This window comes from Bombina bombina, chromosome 6 (assembly GCF_027579735.1).
Source record: "Bombina bombina isolate aBomBom1 chromosome 6, aBomBom1.pri, whole genome shotgun sequence".
NCBI lineage: Eukaryota > Metazoa > Chordata > Amphibia > Anura > Bombinatoridae > Bombina > Bombina bombina.
In genome coordinates, this window is record NC_069504.1 from 1,012,455,571 (window position 1) to 1,012,467,698 (window position 12,128).

Below are 12,128 nucleotides of genomic sequence, written 5' to 3' on the forward strand. Positions count from 1 at the left end.
AGTATGCACATTTCTTATGAATAACTCTCCTCATCTAAAGTATGTATAAGCAAAAAGGGTTAACTTGTGATTAACATGTATTTGGTTAAAAGAAGGCAGTGACATTTAGGAAGCTCCATATCCTTTTTTTACTACAGAATAATGCAGGCCTTAATGTTCATCAATTTAAAGTTTTGTTAACTTAAAAAGAACATAATAGCTATATAACTATATTTAAAACAAGTAAATGTAGGTAAAAAGTAATGGATCTAGTAGTGGAGGTGTGTCCATAGATTTGTCACTATAAAATTGCAAAAATCCTTAATATGTTGCAATCCAATTCTTAGTATGCATCATCCAAATCTATCTCTATGTACATATTGTAAAAATTAATGATCAGTTCCTTTGTGTGCGGTTTGACACCGATTGAAAGACACGGTTTGGTTTTGAAGCTGTGTAGGTAAAATAGTGCTGTGAAAGAGAGGGGGAGGTACTGATAACCAATGGCAATATAAAGCCTGAGACACACCCCCCAAGATACACATCTGATGAGGCCCCGACACTCAGCCCTATGTGGGAGGGGAGAAACGCGTCATGATTGAGCAAAGCACGACAGGTGAACAGCTGTGAGCAGCTGAGAACAGAGCCAGCGGCATTTGAATTTTACTGAGGAACGCTGAAACGCTGAAGGGTACATGGTGGTAAGCAAGTGAAGCAGCCTTATTGCAGCAACAAAGACTCTTGCATTGCCTAAACTGCTATGACAGGTACTGAATAAATAGTCCTTTATATTGGCTTTAAAGTCTTGCGGCTGACAGCCGGGTCTGTCCCGCCAGGGTACATTGTGCGTTAATCTTCAGAAAGACACTGCATGTATATCACTCACAAGTTTGACCATAGAAAGAAATCACAAGCATAAATCTTGCAATCAAGCTCTTACATTGTGCCATAATAAAGTAAAGGAATTGTGTCCAGATCCAGAGCGTGTGTATACACTGAGAGCTTGGAAACTGAACAGTTACTTGTTAATAACAGCTGCAACTTTGGGGCCCCGAAATAACTGACGGACTTTCTTTGATTACAAAGTTCCCTATTTTGTCTCCCAAGTTACTTTTGCAGTACCGATTTTATGTGTATTAAGGATACTATGTATATGGTGTATGATAGCCTGTGAGAAATGTTTAAATGAATAGCTGGCCAGCCTGTTCTAAATACCTGTGTATTTTTAATTTGGTGTGTATTCCGCTTTAAAGGAATAGGGTGGAGGGTAGACGTTCTGATTTATGGTTGTTCATAATTACATAGTAAATAAAACTCTGGTTAACTAAGTGCGGCCTGTGTCCCTCTTTGATTGACTGATAAATTTAGCTCAATCCTTCTCTCTTATTGCACTGTATATTATTTTGGGACAGCCAGCACAGTTTGTGAGCGTTGGAATTTGAGAGTCTAATTGTGCACTACCACACATCTTCATTTATCAAGTATTATTTTGCTTACAATATTTTGTAAGACACTCCAGCAGCCATTGATAATGTATCTAACTTGGGTACTTTAGATCCTTCTATGGACCTCTCTGAAATAAGAAATGTAGACATGCTGGAACTTTTGGCACAAGAAAATGAGAATGCCCAAGTACTCATAAACTCACACATACGAGTTTTAGGCCCAAATCTACTTTTTATCCAGTACAATCTATTGGTGACATTTTAACCAACTTCCAGAAAAGGGTTGAATTAGACCTGATTGAATTATCAAAACAACAGCCGAAGTGATATCCAAATTTAACTAAAGAGGAAACGATAGCTCTTGACTTACTGAGAAACAATGAAAGCTTGATCATCAAGGCAGCGGATAAAGGGGGCAGTGTCGTGGTTTGGGATGTTTAGTCAAATAAAAATGAAATCTTGAGACAAGTGAATAATACTTATGACTATTTTTTACTCCTGGCTAATCACACCCGGAGGTTCCAGACAGAGTTAGCTTCATCATTTCTTGACGATGGACTACATTTGGGATATATTGACCGTAATACGTTTGATTTCCTGTTAGTCAAAATCTCTATAACTCCAATCTTTTAATACTCCCGAAGATTCATAAGTCCCTAGTGGCAGTTAAGGGAAGACCTATTGTCTTCGGAATTCAGTCTATGTGTGAGCCACTCTCTGAGTGGCTCGACAGTATTCTCCAACCACTTGTGTTAAATCTAAGCAGCTATTTTAGCAGCTATCTTAGGGATATGAAACATCTACTACAGAAAACAGAGAATCTGGCATGGAACACCAATTAAGGTTGGTTAACCGTGGGTTTGGTCTCTCTCTCTCTCTCTCTCCTCCTACAGCTGAGCTGCTGCCGGGTCCTCTCTCTCCTCCTACAGCTGAGCTGCTGCCGGGTCCTCTCTCTCCTCCTACAGCTGAGCTGCTGCCGGGTCCTCGCGCGCCTCCTACAGCTGAGCTGCTGCCGGGTCCTCCCGGCAAGAGTTTGTCTGAACTGCGCATGACGGCTTCAGACAAACTCTTGTCTTTTATTATATAGGATATTTATACTACAGGTACAAAACAAGACCCTTTATCCAAACTGCTTGGGACTGGAAAAGGTTTGGATTTCTAAATAGTTTGGTTTTTGAAATATTTGTTTATTTGAATATGTAAAATTGGACAGTTTGGAGAGGGGATTGGATAAAGTGTAAACAACATCTTATGTCATTTAGGCAATTTGTACATGTCATATTTCAGCTTATACATGCAACCTAAAGATAGTTTTAAAATGTTTTAATTCTTTTGTATACATGGTACCTTTAGAAAGAAATTCAGTATTTTGATCAGGAAAGTAATAATAGTTTTAAATAAAAATAGACTAGCATTTTTTAATACACAAACATGAACTAAAGATGCAGACAGAGAAGAGCAGAAAAGCGACATACTGGCAGGAAAAATGGTCATTTTTAATAATTTTATTTTTAAAAAATATTAATAAAAAAAGTCAAGATTTCAGATTAAAGGGACACTGAACCCAATTTTTTTTTTTTTCATGATTCAGAGCATGAAATTTTAAGCAACTTTCTAATTTACTCCTATTATCAAATTTTCTTTATTCTCTTGGTTCTGAACCAAAAAAAGCTTAGATGCCTTCTTTTTCAAATAAAGATAGCAAGAGAATGAAGAAAAATTGATCATAGGAGTAAATTAGAAAGTTGCTTAAAATGTCATGCGCTATCCGAATCACGCAAGAAATTGTTTGGGTTCAGTGTCCCTTTAATTCTGAATTTTGGAATTCCGGTTTTGGGGATTTGTACCTGTACAAATAATATCACCAGAATGTCACACAATATCAATACTAGAAATAATTCATTACACTTACATGTACAGTAAATTGTCATAAAACATTGGATGGTATTGTCTGTTACTTGTAAAATTTAACTTTTTAATTGTAATGAATGATATTGCAAAATTATGTAACACTTATTTAACTATTGCAGTAGGATTTATTGTCCGTATTAATTTATTTTTTTATTATGTTCTCATCTGACAACAAATTAATCAAATAATTCATGAAATTTATGTGTACTGTAAATCAACGTAATACATTGGATAGTATTGCCTGTTACTTGTAAAACTATGATTTTTAATTTAAATCAATTATATTGCAAAATGATCTCAAATATATTAAAGGGATATGCAACCCAAAAATGTTCTTTAGTGATTCAGACAGAGCATACCGTTTAAAAAAAAAATCCAATTTACTTCTGCTATCAAATTTTCTTCATTCTCATTATATTCTGTGTTGAAGAGATACCTAGGTAGGCATCTGAAGCAGAAAATAGTGCTCTTGTAAATGGATAAGATTCTTTCAAAACTTCTGCAATATAGTGCCCCAGATATGGGGGCCGAATCATTGTGAGAGCGGACATGAGCCAATATTGCTGATCATGTCCGCTGCACATCGATAAATGACGACAGCATACACTCTCAGCATGTATCATTGCACCAGAAGTTCTTGTGAACTGCTGGTGCAATACCGCCCCCTGCAGCAGGGGGTGTCAATCAATCCGATCAGAGCAGGCGGACAGGTTATGGAGCAGAAGTGTTTAGATCGCTGCTTAATAACTTGTGTTTCCGGCCAGCCTAAAGGCTCGCCAGAAACACAGGGCTATACGGAGCTTGATAAATATGCCGCATGGGCTGGCTCCTAAGCATACATCCCTGCTTTTCAAGATACCAAGAGAACAAAAAGAAGTTGATAATAGAAGTAAATTACAAAGTTATTTAAATTTGCATGCTCTATCTCAATCATTAAAGATTTTGGGTTTCATATCCTATTAAACAATTTCAGTAGGGTTTTTTGTCTGTATTAATTTTTTTTTTTTAAATTATGTTCTCAACAAATTAGTCATGGAATAATTCTTAGTAACGTCTAAAAAAAAATAACGTTTGTTAGTGTACGTGGCTTCTTCTCATGTGTATAATATGTACAAACTATTGGGTTCAGTCATTTTTCCATCACCTCATCACAGCCTCCTAATTTTTTGTTTTCCACAGAAACGCATTCTTCTCTTGCATGTTGTAACTGGAGTTCCCCATATTAAAAGTCACTTTTTTTCCCTTTATACATTTAAAATGCATGAGATCTGTTTGATTGAAAGATTAAAAGCACCTGATGCTGTCGGTCTAAATAATGGCAGATTTTGTTTAGTCGAATGGTAAAAATTTCTAAGCCGCATAGTCAAACCATGTTAGTGCATGCTTTTAAATTCAGTTAACTGCTAATATGATTTTTTCTTAGATATTATTTTTTTCTTTATACAATTCATGTATATATATATATATATATAGTAGTCAATATTTTGTTATCTCACTAATCTGCAGAGATGTATTTTACACATTGCATTATTTTTTACACGGTCAAGCAGCCGTGACCAAATCTTTTATATTTACTGATAAGCAGAAGTATATTTGTACATGAAATTCAAATGTGGCAAAACTGAAATTTAGCCTTTAAAATTATATGTAATAATACAATATATTAGTTTGTTACGACACTTAATTGTTAAATGAATGTTTGTTTATAACTATGGGGTTGATTTTATTATCTATAATTTGATAGTTGTCATCATGTTAATGGCTGACATTGAGCAGTTTTTGATGTTGATTTTATTGTCTATCGTCAGCATTTTTGTCCATTTAGTTTTTGTGAAAATGGCTCTATAACTTGTGACAGTTCTCTTTTTCAGATCACAATCAAAATTCTTGATATGAAATAAAACATTTATGCAGTCATTTTTAACTTATCAAATTCAACAGCTAAACACCGGTCAACACTTTTCAACCTATTACTGATAACTCAAAATTACCAACTGCCATATTTGGTGATATTAGGAAGCAGCATGACCAAGAACAAAAAAAAATGTTTCCTACTCAATCAATTAAAGATATTTAAACAACTTTCCAATTTACTTCTTTAATCTAATTTGGTTTGTTATTTTGGTATCCTTTGTTGAAAAGTATACCTAGATATACTCAGGAGCTGGGAGCTAGCTGCTGATTGGTGGCTGCACAAATATGCCTCTTGAGGATTATCTTATGTGTTCAGGCGCCTAGCTCCCAGTAGTGCATTGCTGTTTCTTCAAGTAAGGATACCAAGAAAATGTGGAAAATTTGATAATAGAAGTAAATTGGAATTTTTTTTTCAAAAGTATGCTTATTCTGAATCATGAAAAATTTGGGGTTTCATGTCCCTTTAATTAAAATTAACAAAATCAATAATCCAACAAGCACACATACCCACTATACTGATAATGTATGTATCCTTATTACTGCACATTTGTTTTCTACTTAAGAATCAGGAAATTAATTAGGAAAATAGCAATTTTGTGTTCTTTTCAGTAAGTAACAATTTTAAGCTTCAATGTTATTGACGGCAGAAGCATTTTAGGTTTGTCATCACTGTAAAAACACAGCGGGTCGGATTACAAGTAGAGTGGTATTAGACATTCCCGCTTGGGCGTTAACTCCAGTAGAAGCAAGCTTTTTGCGTGCATCGGGTGGCGCTCGTATTACAAGTTGAAAGTAAAAAGTTTTCGCTCCCGTGATAAACGCATGCGCGTAAAAAGCAGAACTTTAAATATTGCATATTCCCTCATATAAGTCAACGGAGCAAAAAAGTAGAGAAAAAAACACCCTATGTGACTGGGATTTTAAATGGGATGATGTCTGTAACCACAAAACAAAACCCATTGACGAGTGCGGTTTCAATTTTTTTTGGCTATATTATTAAAAAAACTTGTGGTCCCATTTGCATGACATTTTTGTGGCTACATTATTGCAATAAAGCAATTTTACAGTTTACAATATGAGAACTGTTAAAATCCCCTTTTAAATGATAAGTTGTGGCCACTTCCTGCTAATAGCAACTGGTAATGTTCTTAATTTCAGAAGTATTTCTCACTAAACTAGAAAACTGTTTTTTTTTTTTCAACCAATAATTGGTAATATTGAAAAAAACAACAAAAAAAACCTTTTAAAATATTAAAAGTGGCAATATAATCATTGAACAAATGTTCTCAGTATAGCCATCATACCCATATACAATTGACATTCATATTGTTTAACAGCTATCAGGATGGATTCAGATTACAATAGGTTAATCTCACACATATAAGAGTATTTCCCTTACTCACTGTACAAAGGGGTTAATTCAAAAGAACTGTAATGTCATCTTAACGTGTGAAAGGGCCATGGTATATGTCAGTTTTGGTTGGATTCCAAGTTTCAATCACAATAACACGTTTTCTGGGGAACTTTCTATTGAAAGTCTTTTGTGGTTCTAGGCTTTTAGTGGAAAAATTCATTTTGGATTGTGATGACCTGAAAATGCACTTCCCATATTGGCAGAAACCGAAACTGAGTTATCAGGAGCCGATATTGGAAAGATTGTGATCAAATCCAAACTGTCAAGTTTAAATGTTAAGATATTTACTTGAATGCATATCTTTTGCACTGCAGCACTTAATGTGCATAGATACAAATCTGACCTATAACAACACAAATGTGTACTTGTTGATGTAGCACTTTTTAAATTCATTTTACTTTCTTATATACTCTAAATATATTTGTTTAATGTAGAAGAAACATAATATACTCTCTTCAGTGTCATTCTTTTAACCATAATGCAGAAAACCTCTAAATGGAATAAAACACACACACATGTAATCAACTCTGATTGGGCAATATTTAGTAAGACACATATAAATTACATTGATGCACACATCTTATTTTACCTAACCATATGTTGAAGACCACCATAGCATGGATGTATAAGTAACCTACATCCACTTGATTTAATGAAATTACTTTGAGTGTAGTAAACATTTGAAAATATAGTACCATATTACCATATAATGAAATCAGTGGTATAACACATTTAACACTTCCTGTGTAATGAAATATAACTTGCTCCATAATTATCGTACTTTATACCGAGAATTTAAACTCAGGGAGCTTTTGTAAAATTTTCTTTTTATGTTTCCAAACTTAAATTGTCTTAATATTAAAATTCTATGTTCGAAAAATTAAATAAAAATAGAAAAAAGCAAAGCATAATTAATCAGCGTTTATGCTTTTAGCTTGTTTAGTTTTATATTTTATGATGTAAGTCTAGCTTTAAATATTCTAAAACATTTCATAGAGGAGCCACAAACATTTAGCAAAGATCAAACAGAAAAGCAGAAAGGCGAGTTTTCAATTTGTTGTACTTAACAGCATTACTTTAATTTAAAAATAAATAGAAGTCTTTCCCAGATGGGACAAGTATTTCCCTAAAATGATAGAATTGGAAACAATAACAACTCTATTTGTAATAAGGATTTTGCAAATTATTGAAAGTGATCATTTCATTTTGTTTGTATAAAATTATTTTGATTTTAGTTGTTTATACTATAGCATATAAAATTTAAATAGTACTAGATTTGTGAAAAAAAATCTCTCTGTATAAAGTTCACTTGAATCTAAGCTCTGTATTAGATGATTTGACATTTACCACTTTTTGCCTTATATTATATATAATTAGTTTCATTATGATTACTCTGCAGCAATGAAGTGTGAAAGCCCTATGGTGTATAATCACTGCCGAATAGGATGTATTCGGGACTGTGGAAATGCGCTCAACAGAACCGTGTGCTCTACATACCCCACTGAAGGCTGCTTTTGTTCGTATGAAGATGTAATGTATAATGGGAAATGTGTCAGTGAGAATGTCTGCACTCAGTGCACAGATGAATACGGAGAGGACCACCAGGTAAATAGCTCAATATCAGGCAGCAGGGATATTACTCACTGTTTGGCAGCACAAAACCTGTAGACTTACTATCATTAATTTAAACAATTTTTTTTTATTGTTGAGTTTTATTGTGCATAAGTGATGAAGAGTCCATGAAATAAGCAAGATTACCTAATAAATAACATTTTTATCCTCAACTAACACAAAATTTGATCTTAAGGTTATTGAGAACTTCATCATCACCACATATTATAACCAAAATGAGATTTGTACATATTTTTTTTTAATATCTTGTACCATAAGAGGAGCTCCAGAGAGCACATTGGCATTCAAGGATAGTGTTAAGCATGATATTTGTGGATTAGTGTTGCCAGGTGTCTTGTATTTCAACAGACATGCCAGTAAAATCTGTACAAAAATAATGGTTTCTTAAATGTCGAGTTATTTGAAGTGGCATCTACATTTAAAACCCCTCCTATACCTCTATGTATTATAAATATGTCCAGAAAAAAAAAGAGATTGCTTATGCACTACTCTTTGTGTTACTGGCAGCCAAGGAGGATAAAAATAATCACTGTCTTATGTACTATATGCAGTTATGGGACTGTTAAATTACATGTAGCAACTATGGTAACATTTTGATATTTTTTTTTATATAATCTTTATTAAGAATTATGACAAAAATCTAGTCCAATCAATCAGCACAAGATACAAGCAGCTCCGTCTTTCACAAGGGATATGAAGCATCACTGCAAATCTAGATACCAATAAAATTAGAATTGGATAGGCAAACAGGAAAATGATCTTCTGTTCTTTTATCTTGCATTTTTCAACTAAATATTGTTCCATCCAAGTAGTTGAAACACATAAACAGTCCAAGTTCTCATCTAACTTGAATTAAAAATACTGAAATATTTACCAAAGTGTGAAACGGAATAAAGAAAGCTATAATCATTACGATTTGTATAATGAAGCATAAATCTGTGTCAATACATAAGCAAGATAATAGTAATAAAGATAAAGTATAGTCAAATACATAAACTATAAAGAAAATAAACTGGGGAGGAAAGAAAGCACAATTATTTGTCACTTAGAGCCCAATGATCTAAACCTCTCCACTCTGGTGAAATTATCTAATACATCTTGTCAGTGCCACGAGGTCCTTCAAAGACTTTTAAAAGCAGGATTTTTTTTCTTGAGAGTTGTTTATTTCTCTATGCGGAGTTCTGAAGGTGAAGGAGAGACACATACAGTACATTGCAAAATAATGCTAAAAAAAGCCCCCAAATATTTGGCGAGATTTCTCTCCATGCCGGCAAGTTTTTGATTATCAGTTCATTAAAGAGCACCAGCCATCCTCTCTATCTCCCTCTCTGCCCATATAATTGAAGTGAAAGGAATGATTTTCCATAGAGTGGGTACAATTTAAAATGTCACTAACTTAAAGAGACACTAAACCCAAACATTTTCTTTCATGATTCAGATAGAGAATACAATTTTAAACAACATTCCAATTTACTTCTATTGTCTAATTTGCTTCATTCTTTAGATATCCTTTGTTGAAGAAATAGCAATGCACATGGGTGAGCCAATCACACGAAGGCATCTATGTGCAGCCACCAATCAGCAGCTACTGGGCCTATCTAGATATGCTTTTAAGCAAAGTATATCAAGAGAATGAAGCAAATTAAATAATAGACGTAAATTAGAAAGTTGTTTACAATTGCATGCTCTATCTAAATCATGAATGAAAAAAATTGGGTTTCATGTTCCTTTAACTCCAGCTAGGGAGAAGTCTAATTCTCCAAGATCTGGTGATTGTCAGCTTAGCCACAGTTAATAGATAAACACAAAAGTATTGCAAAGGCCTATGCAGATCAATAAGTCTAGAGTGAAGGAGTGCAACATCTGGGGCTTGGGAGAGATCAATGTGAAACCTCTTTAGCAACTGTAAACAAGATTGCCACAATTGGTTTAAGTAAGGGCATTTCCACCAAATATGTAGAAAGTCACATCTCCTAGCACAACCACTATATGTTTTTTTATGTTGCTGACAACCATGAGGTCAAATCAATATTGTGTGTGTGTTACTGGCAGCCAAGGGTATAAAATTACTGTTCAGGTGTGGAAAAATATATGGTGGAATCAATGGTGCAGCCTAAGAAAGAACTTTTTGGCTGGCTGTTTTGTTATCCCACCTACCACCTATGCCTAGTAACCTATAGTTTGTTTAGCATTTTTGTCGAAGACAGCTAGTGAACCTCATAGGATTTCAAGATTAGTTAAATTATTGATGCAAGAAACAGGTACAGTGCAGTTCTGGGGACTAATATCAAAAAAAGACATTGAAAAGATGAACTACAAAAACTAATAAGGCAAATGGAGAATTTAAACTATGAGGAGAGGCTAGCCAAACTGGTCTGTTTTCTCTAGAAAAAAGACACTTGAGAGGTGACATGATTAATTTATATAAATATATTTAAGGCCCATATACAGAGATGGTAGAAGCTCAGTTTATTCAAAGAAAATGGTTTGTGTGATCTGATGGTCTGTGTGATCTGATGGCGCGTTTACCGATGGAAAACGCACCATCAGAAACAGTTGATAAGCGTGATGGCTTCAGTTTTTTCGCTTTGTGACCTCTCGCAAAACCATTTATGTCTCTATGGAGACGAGCCCTAAGAATAGATAACATGCAAGTGCAAAATTTATGTGACAACTTGTAATGCGAGCTCATTAAGCACAATACTATCACTTTGCACTTTCCATTGAAAGTATCAAGCAATCTATATGCTGCATGTATTGATTGCATTAAAATGCTGTGTTGAAACATTTTATCCCACAACTTGTAATACCCAAACTGATTGCTTTAGCTCCACTTGTATTGTAATCTTGACCAGTATATTTGCACATTATACTCCTGTGGTTCTGAGTGGAAGCAAAATAACCTATGTAGCAGATTGAGGTAGGTCTTTAAATCTTTGCAAATCAGCTTTACAGTTTATTGCATTAAAATATGAATCTTTTAGATTTCGCTGCTACCCCCAAAACAACTGCGATAAATCGTCTAGTTACTAGAATTTAAATGCTTTACTATATTTTAAAAATGATAACAAATTACTGAGACACAGCTCTTTTAGAATTTACTTAGCAGGTTGAATGGTTTTCAGCAAAATGAAAAAAGGGGATTTAAGCCAAAAAAGGCCAGGTGTTCAAATTTGTTTATAGTATTCCCTTCTTAAAGGGAGGCTGACACTTTAAACATTATTTTAGTACATTTTAAATCAAATACTGAAAACATCTCCTCACTCCAAATAAAATTCAGTAGGGTTGCCAGAATATTCTGAGTTAAATTTGTAGAATGTTTCCCAAATCAGACTCCTCAGGAGGGGGACTTTCATGGTTCATTGGTAAGCCATATCAGCTTACAAATAAATCAAAGATTTTTTGTATGCTTTAGTTTTTTTTCTACTATATTTAAACTATTTTTTTCGATGCTAAATAACCTAAGAAACAATCACAACAATGCCAAAAAAGTAAACAATAGAAGTAAATAAAAAGGATGTCAGTTTGTGATATAACCTCTTGGCTGACAGAGGGGACTTTATATTTTGAAAATAAATGTAATACAGACCTTTCTGGAAGTTTGTTGATAATTTATATTGTATTGTTTATTACTAATATCATACAAAGCTACTTTGCTGGTAATCTGTGTAACTGATATTTTTTTATTTTCTTATTTGTGTAGTATTTAGAATCCTGGATTCCTTTAAATGAACCTTGCAAGATCTGTCAGTGTGTTGAAGACAAGAAGATTAGCTGTATAGTCAAGCCATGCCCAACAGCACAACGTAATGCAATGTTGGATTCATTTTTAT

General features: G+C 34.0%; 1 protein-coding gene across 1 annotated transcript in view; it reads left to right on the forward strand.

Moving 5' to 3' along the window:
- The window catches only part of VWF (von Willebrand factor), a 424,292-nt gene that overhangs the window by 309,631 nt on the left and 102,533 nt on the right, over positions 1-12,128 (forward strand). The window contains exons 38-39 of the mRNA XM_053718732.1: positions 8,063-8,268; positions 11,999-12,101. Coding sequence (XP_053574707.1) covers positions 8,063-8,268; positions 11,999-12,101 — 309 coding nt within the window. The remainder of the gene's footprint in view (positions 1-8,062; positions 8,269-11,998; positions 12,102-12,128) is intronic.